Source organism: Xiphophorus couchianus, chromosome 20, assembly GCF_001444195.1.
Source record: "Xiphophorus couchianus chromosome 20, X_couchianus-1.0, whole genome shotgun sequence".
NCBI classification, from domain to species: domain Eukaryota; kingdom Metazoa; phylum Chordata; class Actinopteri; order Cyprinodontiformes; family Poeciliidae; genus Xiphophorus; species Xiphophorus couchianus.
In genome coordinates, this window is record NC_040247.1 from 17,489,607 (window position 1) to 17,505,729 (window position 16,123).

General features: G+C 37.6%; 1 protein-coding gene across 1 annotated transcript in view; it reads left to right on the forward strand.

Moving 5' to 3' along the window:
- Positions 1 to 16,123, forward strand: part of LOC114135550 (guanine nucleotide-binding protein G(i) subunit alpha-2-like) — a 52,470-nt gene that overhangs the window by 33,312 nt on the left and 3,035 nt on the right. Inside the window, exons 2-5 of the mRNA XM_028002924.1 lie at positions 8,479 to 8,521; positions 10,000 to 10,141; positions 11,852 to 12,012; positions 14,410 to 14,538. Coding sequence (XP_027858725.1) covers positions 8,479 to 8,521; positions 10,000 to 10,141; positions 11,852 to 12,012; positions 14,410 to 14,538 — 475 coding nt within the window. The remainder of the gene's footprint in view (positions 1 to 8,478; positions 8,522 to 9,999; positions 10,142 to 11,851; positions 12,013 to 14,409; positions 14,539 to 16,123) is intronic.

Sequence of the window (16,123 nt, forward strand, 5' to 3'; positions counted from 1 at the left end):
GTTTGACCGGATTCCTTGTTCGACGTTTATACATGTAGAAATATCAAGAGTGGAGCGACAACTAATTGCTGAGGTGAGAATCTTTGCAGTGTATTTGGTATCCTTCTATCACACTTGAAACTGTTCAGCTTTAATTTCCCCAAAGCTGTTTATTGGTCTGTTTAACGTTCAATCTGGTCAGTAGATTCTCAACGTTCTTGACATTACAGGTTAGGTTTCTCCATCCATATCACCGTTCCATTGGTGTCCTTTGAACAAATTGTCCCTTGGCTTTGTCTTTACATAGTCATATGACCTGCTGCTGTCTCTACCTTTCATATGGATCATTTTCCTTAACTCCTCTGAATTTAGGTCGAGCGCTGTAGGAGAGAGGACGTCTTTCATTTTTTCTTCTTCTTAAGCTGGAGATACGGTGTAACGCTTTGACGTCTCAATGCATCTTGGAGGTATAATCACATAAAACAGTGCATTTATTCTTTAAAAATTTTAATGGCTTAATTTTTCACTCTTACAGCAGCTGCCTAGTTTTCTTTTCCATTATTCCCATAAATTAATCATATTAAACTTCCTATTACTGACAAATTGTTGTAGCTGCTAATTACCAAAGAAAAGTTGCATTCTAACAAAGAATTGTCTTCATATCTACTGTCTGCATAAACTGCACTGATTTACCTCTGGAAGTCACCATAAACTTACAAGCGATAATAATCTGACTTAATTTCATTGTGAATTTATGAAAATATATTTACTAAAAATGATTGAAAACCACAGAGCCTGGAAAAGATGGCATTTTAGCATAAAAAATGGGTATGAACCCAGGAATAGTTCCTCCATTTGGCTGAATTTTGTATGCACAGTATGAATTACTAAGTTCAATAACTACTGTCAGATATTAATGCTAAATTTTGTTTTGCATACCCTGTAATAGTTCTTATAAGAAGCACTTGAATCTTTCTGGTAGAGTAAGTTCACTGCATTGAAACCATAGAAAAGTTTGGAAAACCTGCATGTTATTAGCACTGAATAATACATTTGATAAATAATCCATCAATGTAATTAAAACTATAATACATTTGATAGAGCCAACAGAAGGCAAAATACAAGGGATTTGTATTTTCTAATTCTTAAAATGGAAAACAAATACTGAGAAACACGTGGCTTGTTCCCTTTAAGAGACAGGAATTGTCATAAAGCAACTATCTGTAGTCTGGTGTCACATTCACTCAGTATATGTAGTGGAAGTGAAATTGGTCTTATGATCCCTCTGCTTTTGCAGCAGCTGTCACCACGCTGTCCAGACTTGGTCTTTGCCTAAGGCGTTGCAGCCATCTGTCGGATGAGACCGACTCTTTCCATCCTAGTCTTTCACTCGGACCAATGTGGACGCGCAAGCTGCTGCCGTTTCCTCCCCACACGGGCTCCGAGAATAGGAAGTGGCACATGTGTCTCGAATCCAGGATGGCACAGTTCTCAACATGTAGCCAAGAAGAGCAGGAGGCACGATGCCACTCAGTGATGGTGTGTAGGTGGCGGATGATAGTGAGAGGAAGCATCTGAGAAATGACGGAAGATTAATTTGATTACCAAATGGACAGTGAAGTTGCACGCAACAGGCACGAGGATGGCTGTGATCTCGCATAAAAGACATCAGTGTTCATTCAATAATAGTCACACGGATCAAGCTTTTCCTGATGCAGATTTCCAGTCTAACTTGCCAATTCAGACTTTGACAAATTCAGTTTCTTTTTTTAGGACAGTAGTTAGAAAGCAGAGAAAAAGGTATTGCAGGATGTCAGCGCATCAAAAGGGATCTCCCTAAACTTTATGTGACTTGTATTCAAATCAGAAAAGTGTATTCTTCTTTGGGAAATGTTTATGGTCGTAAATTGTGATGATTCATAGTTTTGATGCATGTATGTTTAAAAAGTCTGGTATGGAGTTGACCAGATTTTCTAATCCCAACCCTTCTCATACCTAAGATGCTTAACATTGATGTGGTATTCAGTCTCTTAAAAATATGGTTAAATTATTCAGAAATTCACTTGCATGCAGAATATCAGAGCCACTTCTTGCAGTGTTCAAAGTGCATCATGTGAGATATCGTGCAAAATATACTTGGTTTCCTCAAAGGTCATATCCGTAGAAGAAATCTCATTGGTACCAAATAAACATTTAATTCCCTCTCTGTGGTTGAAAGGAGTCAAGGATAAAATATTTTGACAAGTCTGAGCTTATTGTCAGTGTTGAGCTCTTGAGAGTTTAATTGCTCCACTGTCGTAAAAAAAATGGAAATGGAAAAATCCATTCTTCACTCATCTCTAGAAGCCACACTTGCAACAAACTCTCTGTAGGACTTATCTAGCAGTTATAAGTATTGCTTCTGAGACAATTTGGCTTGAAGTTGATAGCTGCATTGTGTTAAAATGTTCCTGGGTTGCAGAAGGTTAGAACCCAATTGTTTAGCAGCTCTAATTTTTTATCAGTCTTCCTGTCTGTCATGCTCAGATGCTGTGAAGTAATTACTCTGTGTTGGAACTAATTATGTTTGTAAATCCACAATGTAGGAACATTTCTGTAATTGACTTATTAAAGGATATCGCTTTAGCACCAACTTATACCTGCATCTTGTTGAAAAAGCAATAAATAGTATGTCCCATCTATTGCAAAATATTACAAAAAAGTGATGATGGGCATTTTAATTTTGACACAAATATTGAGTTTCTGATTGAATTTAACATTCATTCAATTCCATTATAGATTGATGGATGAATAAAGGAAATAACATTGTGCTATTTTCCTTGTTTTAGTTAACATTGCCAGTAAAAACATTTTGACATCATATGGCAAACAAAATTTAAAAGCTGGCCTTCGTGAAAATCTCATCTAATGTTTGTCCAGCTTAACAGAGTGGGATTTCTTTTTTATAGCTGAAGTTACACACTCAGGTTGTACACCAGAAAATCAGAGACAGTTTTTTTGTTGTTGTTTTTGACCCTCTCCAGAACAATGTCTCTAAGTCCAGCTGGTCATACCAGTGGCCTCAGAGCAAACATCCAAAAAAAAAAGGAACTAGTCCTAACTTCTATATCCGGATGCTGTGGTGCATAACTAAGTTAGAGCCCTAAGCAGTAATGGTAGTGCTGGTGAACACCTCCCACCCATCATCCATTACAACTTTTGGTTACAATGGCAACAATGAGTACGGACCGACCAAGGAGTCAAACTGGTAATCAAGAAATTATAATTAAGCCAACACCCATTTCCATATCTTCTAATCAGCTGTTGGATTTAATTCATTTTGTCATTTCCCCTAAAGCATTTTCTGTTGCCTGTCCATATAAAGATCTTGGCTGGGGCTTATTAAGACAGTTGTCATGCTGGGTGAAAGCCGGAGGAGCAGTGTGCATAACTACTGAGCTCGAGCGCTGATTGGAGTAGTCCAGTCCCAAACATCAACAGCAGGTTTGTGTTCTCAGCTAGCAGAGACCCACACTGCTGCCTTTGTGTCTTGCTCTAAGTCCCACCAGAACAGGCTGTGCTTGCTCCTAACACAGGCACATCCCTCCACACACACGCACACACACACACAGACACACACACACACACACACACACACACACACACACACACATAGTAAAAAGCCTTAACACCACTGAGGGAAGGTCTTTCAAAAATTTACATTTCAGGCCTTAGGAAGTTCTGGCTTTATGATAAGGAACTGCATAAAGAGAAATAAGTGGATTGTTATAAGAAGTTCGTTCTGAATCTTGACACATGAGCAGCCCTCATTCTTTTTTCATTCATGTTCCAACTTGTCTATTTCATCTCGTTTCACCAGCAGAGCTCGACAAGCTGCAGGCGTATTAGGAATTCCTATAGAAAAAACTTGCCTGGCACACTTAAACCTTCTGCTGTTCTTTGCCACTGGCCTGTATAAAGCAGAGGATGACGCATCTTCAGCATCTCTTCTAACCTGCCTTCTCTGCAGAAAACAAGAAATTCAAATATTCAAGAGGACTGAATATTTGAATATTCGAATATTCAGTCAAATATTCTGTTTTTCTATTATTATTGTGTTGGCATGAGCTGGTATATGATTCTCACATCACAACCTTGGGTAAAGAAACAAAATTCACAGTATTATGGTAGTAGCACAAAGATTGGCTACAAAAATGTATATTATGATGCAACTGTTCTATTGGCAGCATAAAAGTAGGATATCAAATATGCCAAAACTTTAGTTTGGTGTACAAATTCCAATGTGCTGCTTTTTTTTAAAAACTTTTTTTTAAAGCTGTATAAAAGTATTTATTGTCAGAAGTTAAAGAGCTATGATCAGTTTTTGAAAAGACTTGGAAAAGACACACTAGAGTTTGCTCATTTTTGAGTAAAGGTCAAAATTATTTACACTGCTGGCAGATTTAGCTTTAAGCAGCTAGTCAGAAATTATATGAAGGGTTTTGTTTCTTATGTTGCCAATGAACATTACATTAAAGTGTAAAATAATAAATAATTTGACTTTATATGCCCTCTTTTTAAGAAACTGTTTGGTCTTTTTGTTGTTTTTTAATTATTGTTTCACATTTATTGTGTGATATCCTGAGAAACAAACTTCTTAGTTGAATAAATTTACATTAGCAGTCTTGAAACTGCAACATTTTAAAATCTTGTAATACCTTGATATCAGTAAGCAGCCCATACTTATTCTGTATTTCTAGGCTAGTCAACAGTGCATTTTCAGATCATTAGCCAATGGCACCGAAAGGTGAGTTTGTTTTGTAGTTTTTGTGACTTTTCATTTTCCCCATGGCAATACAAGTTCAACTGGCTCAATTGAAAACACTCGGTCTCGTTGTTTGCATGTGTTATTGGATAACGTCTGCATTGAAACACTAGCAAGCAGCAAGAAGCATGCAGCTGGACTGTAGGGAGGTTGTCGGAGTAATAAAACTCTAATGCATCATTTGTTTTTGTGTGACCTTTTAAAAAGTGGCTCATTGCACTTATACAGCCACTGATGGAGCAACACATGCTTCCTCAGCACTTTGTTTGGGGCGGACCAGTCCAAGATGCAGACTGAATATTTCATCCCTTTTCCTGGTTATACATTATTGCTGGTTCAATGATTCTAATTACTTTACATCCTACTTCACCAAGCCTTTATCACAGTAATCCTTTCTCCACTGACTGTTGGAACAGAGGCCATGCACTTTAAAACAGATTTTTTTTTGTGCTGCAAGATGCTTGAAATACCAACATATGACATAACATTCGTATTAGGATGGTAGTACTAATTTAAAACAGCATGATCCCCAGATTTTAATTTGATCATTCTGAATAAGACTGTATTCAGCGTAAGATAATCAGAAACATTCTGCCAGCATGACACCGTCTTCATCAGCAAAAGCTCTTAATGAGGGTAATTTTGCTTTTTGTCTCCCTCCAAATGCGCATGGAGGTAAAAGCTGAAGCATCACAATAAAACAATGACTGTCTTATGTTTGCTGTGCTGCCTGGCATTCATTCCTTTACAGCGGTTTTTGTACAGCAGGAGGAAAAACAGATTTCCCCTGGGATAATGTTGATTAAATGTCATTACCCAGCAGCTCAAAGCAGCTGATTTCTCATCCGCTATCAAGAAAGGTGGATGTATTAATTTCTGTTCCTATAAAGCACATGAAACAAAATCAGAATCCCCATGACACCTGTACATTTAAATGAGTGATTCTCCCCATCAGCTCTGTAGTAGTTACATAAAAACCCCAGCAGAAACTCTGGAGCATCTATAGCTGATGCCTGCCACCAGCTGGACTCCTGACCCTGGTTTGTCTGAGTCGTCTCTGCCAGTCACAACGTCAACCCATCAATAAATGAACCTGAAATGTGCTTGCTTGTATATCTATGCCTCTGCAGAGCAACTGATCTGCATTTAGCTCTTCTATATCTGTCTCGAAATGTCAAGGACAAGCATGTGTTTCAGCTTGTACCACTGAAATTATTGTGGAGCTTTCACTGGCATTCCTCTACTGTGACTTATTTTTTTATTTTATTTTTATTTTTTCCCATGTTCCCCCATGAGTCAGAAACAGCCACAACTGTCCTACATGTTGCCCTGTTGCTAAGCAGAGGCATTTGTTTTGCACCAAACTCCAGTTTTCCTTTATGTGCTGTTTGGACAAGTTGTGATTTTCCTTGTTTTTGTCAAAGACCGCTGTGTTAAAGTCTTTAACACATCTTGGCTATACCTTTGACTTTTTTTTTTTTTTCTTTTTTTAGCTAATTTGGGTGTTTGCTTAAAATTGTTAGTGATCAGTTTGAGTTTATAATCGTGAAATGTTTTCTGAAGTAGGCTCAGTCTAATATATGGGTTGCTATTTTGGCTGCTTCTGAATATGGTCTGATATCACCAGAGTTTATTTGACCAGAGACCATAGAAAGAGCAGAGCAGAGATGGTGAGTAAAGTCCCACGTATGGAATTGAGTTTTACTTCAGATTCATGTTTAAAGCCTCGAGATGAGTCTGAGTTGAGATTTGTGAGTTGAATCTCATGAACAATCTTTGACCAATCGGATTTAATTAGGAATGTAAGCTAACCTGTAAATTGACCTTGTAACATTAACGCATTGATGTCAGCAGTATGCCGCCAACAGTTCAGGCTTGGGGCTGCTGTCAAGCCTCCTTCTTTTGTAAAGAACCATCAAAAAATACATAGGTGAATCATAATGCAAAATCCGTATGTCCTGACATTTACATACCTGGAGGTTTGTTGTTTTAGAAGATCAATAAACAGGAGAGCCTTTTATTTGTTATGTAAGACAAACAATTCATTAATGTTGCAGATTACCTCTGATTGTCAGCGGCTTTAGACTCTCTAGGCTCCAAAACCCAGACCTACTCTTGTCACCGGGCTAAAAAGCGGCTCCTGGTCCAATCACTATTGTCTTGTGACATGATACAGACATGTTGATAGTTTCTGTTTCACAATGTATGTATAACAGGCAGCTAGGGCTGTACAATGTTAGAGCATGATGTTAATGTTGATATTATTGTTAAATCATGTGATGGTGATGTGAGAGTGGGAAGAAATCCCCATTTTTCTTGGCCCTCTTTTTTTTCCATCTGGTTATGATGATGCTTTAGACTTTCTACCATCTTCAGCATCTATAGAACTGTCATCTGTCTGCTGCAGCAAAGCTCCAGTTAGCTACAAATAGCATTGGCATGCGAAGTGTAAATTTCTGACTCTTGGAATATGATCCCAAACAAATACTGCATTCTAAACAGTCTTTGTTGTTTTTGCAGTATATTGTCCCCTAATACACATTTTCACTTGTTTTTTTGAGTTTATACAAGGTTCTGCAAGGTTCTTTCATCATAATATGCCCTCTAGCCACGCTGAGCCTTATAATTTCTGTTTGTAAATTACATCTGTAAAACTTGCCCTTGACTGACATGAAAGTGAAAGTCCATCCAGCTGCTCAAATACATATTTAAAATGTAACAGCTTACCAGGTTTAAGGTCTAAATAGGTTCTGAGTTCATCATATTTTTACTGACAATGGCTGATTAATAGCAGGGATTCTCCATTATTCTCATTTGTAAATGTCTTAGACGTGTTTGAACGTTATAACGATGAGAGTAAATAAGACATATACATACTGTATATATGAGAGACAGAATGTCACTTGGTTGGATAGAAATTAGTTTTCTTACTGTTTCATTTCTTTCTTTTCATTTGTTTCGTTTCAAGATGTTCTTCTCGGTTTTAATGTAGCCTGCTATCTGATTTATTAGTCGGCCTGAACTCCCACTCCCTGAAAGAGTGGGAGCTGACAGCTGTCTGTGGAAAATTTCTTGGCTCATCTCCACCCAGAGGCTTCATTTCGTGTGTGAGGCCTGCATGCAGCATAGTTGTGTGTTTTGAGGGTCATCCCAGAAAGGCTTCACCCCGGGCTAGTGCGAATGGAGAGTGCACAGACAGGCACCTCTGGGTGTGTGTGAAGTGTTAGGATTCCTTGTGGCAGATGAGCTCTCTCTCTTTCCCTCAGGCTGTTAGAATAAACACAGCAGAGGCAAAGAAAATCCATATCCTGACAGTGCAAGACATTTCCATGAAAATGTTATCCAAAATCAAGCAACTTGTCTGGAAAGAAGAAAAAAGCCAACACTATGACAGGTGGTCCCTACAATTGTTTAGAATGGCAGTCATGGGAAATTAAGTATTGTGATCTAAATTTGGGTTGTAGACGGCCGAGTAGCTTTTAGAGAAAGCAGAGTATCCGTGGGTACAGACTGAGGAAGAACAGACGGCTTGCCCAGAAGCAAAATGTGCTGAAGCCAAAGCTGCAAGGAGGAAGGGGGGCGGAGGGGTTAAGACGAGGGTCCAGATGTGCGACAGACGTGCTGGCTGCCTGTTTACATTTCTCAGCTAACAGGAGCATATTTTTAACCTCTGCCTGTTTTTGTTCTTTGTGCAGGTGCTGGCGAGTCGGGGAAGAGCACCATTGTGAAGCAGATGAAGTGAGTAGCTGCTCATTGTTTTGCCTTTCCTCCCGTCGTTAATCCCAGCTTATTGTTTTAATTGTATTAGCAATTATATATACATTGATTTAACCTTGAGACTATCTACATGGAAAAGATCTAAAATTTAAGGAATGATACCCATGTTTTCCAAGAGCTCTACTGTTTTGGAAGCAGCATATTATTATGGGTGGTTGAATAAATGTAACATTTTGAAAAGTAATTCTTTGTATTTCCTAAGTAAAACCACCAGAAACATGTGCTGTGCTGAAGGTAAAAAGCGACATCACAGAATAAAATTCACTTGAGACTTCCAGATGTGTCTTGGAAAAGTATTCATAGGTCTTGAACATTTTCCTTTTCATCACATTACAACCACAATCTATGTCAATGGGATTTTTTTTGTAATAGACCAGTTTGTCACAAACCAATGTCGCTGACACAGCAAGCATGTAGAACGGGGTGAAGGGAGCGTAATGACGTGGGGTTGCATAGGAACGAGGAAGCTGGGTGAAGTTGATGGGAAGATGGTTGGAGGTAAAAGCAGGACTTCATCCAGAGGCTGCAAAACACTTCAGATCTGGGCAGGACAACAACCCTAAACATGCACTTTAGCATATTTTTATTATAAATTATAAACCATTTATAAAGGTCTTTTCAGATATTTTCTGATATGACATTTTGGAAATTGTGGACCATGCAAGTCCTCTACAAGTATGCCATAGTTTGCATGTTACTATATTATTACCTCTGCTGAGTTTGAGTGCAGATTACAAACTGTTTTATTGTATAGAAATTATACAATAGGATGTCTGCAAATATTTGAATTGGCTTGACATTAATTCTTAGAACAAAGCTAAAGAAAGACGAGATTTATTTGTATGTTCAGGGACATTAGTAAAAATCATCTTCAGACACTCAAGATTGGTCCTTAAATGCTTCACACATCATTTGTATTGTTTGTATGAGGATAAAAACACCATGGGCTTTCAGTAATTTTGGCTGGGGCTCACAGTATTTCACTGCAAGCTCACTTGAATTTTAATTAGATCCCATTCAGTACACAACACAGCTACTGAGCATCTTGGCCGTGACACACCGGGGGAGATGGTTCTGTTTGGTTCCGAGCCGAGCAGCTTCTCATTTAGCCTCGTGTTTTTTCAGTCACACTGACGTCTTCCTTTTTATTTCTCAGGCCAAAATCTCAGAAAACGAGTAAATATTTGTTTGTGTCCTTTGGTGGATTTTTACAGTGATGTGAAAAGTATTGTTCCCTACCAGATGTCTATATTTTTACCCTTTTGTCACACTTGCATATTTCAGATCATCAGCTAGCCAGATTTTTCAAACCATAATTTAATTTAATTAAAGGGGAAAAATATATGCTGCGTTCAATACAGCTTATTATAAAGCTTGGCTTTTACTTCTTCACTGAGGCCTATTATTTTTCCAGTTTCATGCTTTGCTTTATTTTCCAGGATTATTCACGAAGATGGGTATTCAGAAGAAGAGTGTAAGCAGTACCGAGCAGTCGTCTACAGCAACACAATCCAGTCCATCATGGCCATCATCAAAGCCATGAGCAACCTGAAGATTGAATATGAAGACAGTTCTAGAACGGTAGGGGTTTGAAATCACCCAATGACTAAGAATCATTTCTGTAATAACACCATGACTATAAAAATGACTAGATTTTGGTCTTTGATGTCATAAAATCTTAAAGCTTGTAACATTAATATTAAACCTGCTGGATGTTTGCATAAGGATTGTGCAATGAAGATGCTTTAAATGCAGAGATAAAATCTCAGCTGGTTACATCTAAACCCTTAGCTTTCATCAGATTTACCCCATGGGGCCTGACGCTGCAGAGTCCATCCAGATCTCCTAAATGAGGTGGAATAGTTATTCTTGAGAAAAAAATACCAGGACAGACTTTGACAATGGCCGCCTGCAGAAATCTATTGGAGGAAAATACAAACAACCACCTCTCAGCGGGGCAGCTCATAGGAAAAATATTTAGACTTAGACAATTACAGCAATGGGAAAACTCATCTCTTTTTTTCCTTTACGTTCAGCAGAAAGCAGATGTTTACATACAGTATAAACAGGCGCAATATGTTTTTTCCTCATCGTCTTGCATTAACTCATCCTAAACGTCTACAGTTTTATGAAAGATGTTATTTCTAAAGTTGTTTCTAATTTATAAATACCAGAATAAATAAGGATTTTTTAAAAAGATGTATTTCTTCTTTTTACACATGTTCACCTGTATCATTACCTTCATCATGACTGTAGAGTGGTGTGGTTAATCGCTGTAGTTGGATAGTTGAACAAGTTAGCATTTGGTCATCTTCTTAATTTCCTTTTGATTGTCACAAAGAACAGTTGGTGCCATTATAAAATCTATTCACTGTTGCACTGTGCACGTTGTGTGGCATGTTAGCCAAGTGGACCTCCTGTGGGCTGCAGCTGACATGGCTTTGAGGCCCGGATAATGGTTAACCAATACATGGAAGTCTGCCCTACACAGCAAACACTAAAGGTCTATGTGAGCCATTGTCTTGAGGTGAAAATGCACAGGGTCAGTAGCATCATGAAGGTGATGCAGCAGGTGCCCTTTACATACTGTTGATCAGAAAGCTCCTCCTGCTGCTGTTCTGTTCTGATTAATGTCTGCATTAATGTAAATGTTTTATAAACTGCTTAGTTCGTTGGTGCTGTGGAAACGTTGACCTTAAAGTTGTTTGCGTGGGCATAAAAAGAACAAGACAACGGAGTGTTAATTATAGTTACAGAAACTTGCTGCAGAAGTAATACTCATGACATTTTAGATTACTTCCATTTATCAGTTTCATGCTGATTGATGACTAATCTGTTCTTTCCTTTCTTTTAATTGGAAACTTCAGATAATATAGTCTAAATATTTTTTTTTTCTGTCTTAACTCCTTCAACAACAATAAACGGCTCAGAATAACAATTTTTAAAACATTTAAGACCACACTTAATATCCAGCATAACATCAAATTTATATATTGGCAAAATAACAATGCCAATCCCTCCTGTTACCTGATTTATTTTGGGTAAACAAGAGACTCTGTGTTTTTGTTTCTGTATTCTTCTGCTTCCATTGTTGACTATTAATGAAAGCATAATTATTATTCACAATGAAGAGAACATGTTGTTAGCATAAACTATTATTTGCTCTATTTACTTTCTTCATACATTGTCTTGAAAAATCTTGGATTTGCAACAAAACTGTATATATTGTTACATTTCCTTGATGGCACCAATAGTTTCAAATGACACCTTTCATGTGCATGTTCTCCACAGGATGATGCCCGCCAGCTGTTTTCACTGTCTGCAGATGCAGAGGAGCAGGGCAGCCTGCCAGAAGACCTGTCCAAAGTCATCCAGCGGCTGTGGGAAGACGGCGGCGTCCAGAGCTGCTTCACACGGGCCCGGGAGTATCAGCTCAACGACTCCGCAGCCTAGTGAGTTTGTGCAACTGTAACCTGAAATGAAAACTTGAATTTTAAGTGCTGTGTTATGTCTCAACTTGGCGTGGGGCAGTAAAGGATTTTAACTGTATGAATATGAGTAGGAATGCCACGGCTTCATGCTGCTGCAACTTTTAATTGAAACAGGAAATCAGCAACTCTTCCGACTGCTGCTAAAGCAAAATTATATATTGATTATTAAAGGTATATAAATGTTCCCTATTATATACACTGCTCAAAAAAATAAAGGGAACACTCAAATAACACATCCTAGATCTGAATGAAAGAAATATTCTCATTGAATACTTTGTTCTGTACAAAGTTCCATTTGCACAACAGCAGGTGAAATTGATTGTCAATCAGTGTTGCTTCCTAAGTGGACAGTTTGATTTCACAGAAGTTTGATTTACTTGGAGTTATATTGTGTTGTTTAAGTGTTCCCTTTATTTTTTTGAGCAGTGTATCTTTATGTAGATTTAGTTTTTCATAAAGTAAAAAAATAAAATAAAATGAGGACCTGCTAAAATTTGTTGCAGTTTTCAAGTAAACATGCTTATTGATCGCTGATACCAGCCAGCCTGCAGTCGGCTGTTCAGTAAATATGGCAAAAGACCCGATATAAATGTGTTGCTAGTTTGAAACTGTAACTTTTAAAATTTTGCCTTGCTTAGTCTGCAGCATTTTCACACATGGCTCAACTCTTCTAGATTTAGAATAATTTCAATGTTTACCAATAATACTAAATAAAAAGTCAGAAAAAAAAGGCATAATATAAAGAAAATGCACAGAGAGATATACCTCTAAGAATGATTCATACTTGGATATTTAAAAAAATAACAATGCTATTTAGAATTTGATGTTTCATAGACAGTTTTTATTTTCATATCCAAATTTTGATTGGTCTATCATAAAATAAACATCACAAAGATGCCAACTTGGAAAAAATACCAAGTATTGTAAAGAAATTAAAACAATAGTAACCTGTTGCAACTGTTCATTCAGTCTCAACCTCCTATCTGAAGCTTTATTACCTCACTAACCCTCCACCGCGGAGCGCTGGGTTCGTTGGCATCGCTGCTTCGTGTAACAGCAGCAGTGAGATTCTGCTCTTACAATGCAAGAGATGTTTATCTCTGTGACCCTCAGGGATGATCTGATACAGAAGTCTAGAAAATACAAACCTTTGTTCACCCTACTACGAGCTGCAGCATGAATAAGCTGCTCTGATTTGTCTGGACCGGCTCGTTGATGGGGTTGTGACTTCTACAGGTTGTATCTGAAGGACACTAACGCGTTTCAGAAATGATTGCCATGCAGTAAAGGCAGGATCCGACTCCCCAGGACATTAACATTGTTCTGTTTGTGTTGGCTAGCGTAATCTAAACTTTTCTGCTTCTCAGCCAAAACTGCAGGGGGTTGTGGACAACAGATGGTGTTTCATCAAGGTTTGATAGTGTGCTAAGAGAGTAAGTTGATATAACGGTGGACTAAATGAGCCTGGCATTGGGCCTTAATCCATGTCAGAGTACTTTAAGAGAGTCAGAGAGAGGAAGGGGAAGATGGAGTGTGAGAAAGAGAAGTGGCACGCCTCCTGCCAGACCTCTGTGCTTGTAACAGATTCAAAGAAGGAAAATACAAAATTGAATAGATTCGAAAGATCTCAACCGTGTCATTGATCTGTCTCTGTAAAAATCCTCACTTTCTCTCCAAGTGTTCTTTGTGCTGTCGCATTTTTCAGTTTTACTCTTTTTGTCACACTGCAGCTGCTTGACAAATTCAGCTTTTTCTCAGTTGTTCTTCATAATGAACAAATCAAGCACAAGTCTGACATGTTTGCTAAAAGTGGTCATGATCACTCTCTGCGATGGTGACTGTGATGCCTCTCCTACATACTCATGTAGGGAGTAGGAGCTGAAATATTTGCACGTAGTCTGCATCTCGTGCAAACATTTACCTCAAGGATTTTATTGTCGGTTAAAAAGTCAGAGATTCAGTACATTAAGGTATTTTACTCCAATAATAAATTAAATGACATGACTTTATTGCAGATGTATTAGACCAAAACTACTTTTACTCTTCAATTACAACATACAAACTTTCATTTATTCTATGTTTTTGCTGAAGTGTATGGATCAAAATCTAAATACCAAACAGAGTGAAACTGTGGTGTTTTTGTCTCCTGGTTAACATGTCATGAATATCTCATTGCAGTGTACGTCCGTGTAAACACAGCTCTTCTAAAAAAATAATAATAAAAGAAAACAGTTTTTTCCCCACATTAGTCTTTTACAATTTACTCCAATATATCATACGATGCTTTCTCACTGAGATGAGACAACAGTTTTTCACATGTGGAACAGAAGTGTGTTGACACGTGTGTTTTCTCCTCAGCTACCTTAACGACCTGGAGAGGATAGCCAAGTCAGACTACATCCCCACACAGCAGGACGTTCTCCGGACCCGGGTGAAGACCACAGGCATCGTGGAAACACATTTCACCTTCAAGGACCTGCATTTCAAGTGAGAATCCTTTTTTTCCCCTCAAAAAACATTGGACTCTAAATTTGTAAACCTACTTTTATTTCAGCTTTATGAACGGCAGGACATTAATAGGCTGTATATATTAGTGAAGGTTTGGGGCGGGGGGCCTGTAGAATTTCTTTCACACTGAAAATAAGTTTATTACGGACATGGGTACACAGAACACGTTTTTGTTTAATTTAGAACGATTTGTGATATGTAAAATTTTTCCGCTTAAAATGGTCATGCAGGTTGGGAGGAGCTCAAAAACACAGGTTGATCTCAAGATTTACTTGGACGGTAACTTGCATTTATGAAATGTGTTTTCTGAAATAAAAAGAAAAACCTCTTCTTTAAAATTGGCACGTTGGTGTAACTTTACAGCAATAAGTATTTAATTATTGCTGTAAAGACACAATAATTTGTGTCAAATTATTATACGAATATATTACATTGTTAGTATAATATATTATATTGTACTATATTAATACTAATTAATATAAAATTAGTATTTCTGCATGTATTAAGCTGTATTATCTATTCCTACTGTTTTTGCCAGCATGTATTACATGTATTTCTCTTTATCAGAAAGTCTAAGAGGGGAAAAAAGGGCCTCTTGCTTATTTTATCTCTTCCATTACTACAACAAAGGCCATGTTTCTTAGTTGTTACCCAATCTGGAAAAAAGAGGGAGGCACCATTAATGTTATTCAAGCTGATAAATATTTCTGTATCATTCAGCTTTCTTTGTGTTATTTCTCTCTGACACTATGTGGGGGATTTTATTGACTGTGTGGTTATAGTTGAAGGATTTCAAAAGTTCTTTACATTTGTTCAGTTTTCCGCTGCGTTTCTCAGAACTGCCTTTATATTTGTGGAAGTGTTTCGACGTTTTCTTAGAGGAAACTGTTTGGTAAAGTTCAGCAAAAATAGTATGTGGTTTTTATCTGACGTAGACAGACAGGTCACATGTGAAAACGAATCAGTGTAGCTTAGCACATTTATAGAACTGAGCCTGTTTGTGTAGTGTCTTGTTTAATGGGGATTTCTGTTGTGATAGACATTAAACATTCTACATTATTTGTGAAGCATTAATCGAATGTGCTCAACTACACAAAGATGTACCTTTTTTTAATAATTACACAAAATACAGTACAGACCAAAAGTTTGGACACACCTTTTAATTCAATGAGTTTCCTTTATTTTCATGACTATTGACATTGTAGATTCACACTGAAGGCATCAAAACTATGAATAACACATGTGGAAATATGCACTAAACAAAAAAGTGTAAAACAACTGAAAATAGCCCTTATATTCTAGTTTCTTCAAAGTAGCAACCTTTTGCTGTGATTACTGCTTTGCACACACTCTGCATTTTCTTGATGAGCTTCAAGAGGTAGTCACCCGAAATGGTTTTCACTTCATAGGTGTGCCCTGTCAGGTTAATAAGTGGGATTTCTTGCCTTATAAATAGTCATGAAAATTAGAATTAGAAGGTGTGTCCAAACTTTTGGTCTGTACTGTACATTAACAAATATGCATTGCATGCCTGAGGGAAAAGGACATCCTAAAAGCTAATGTT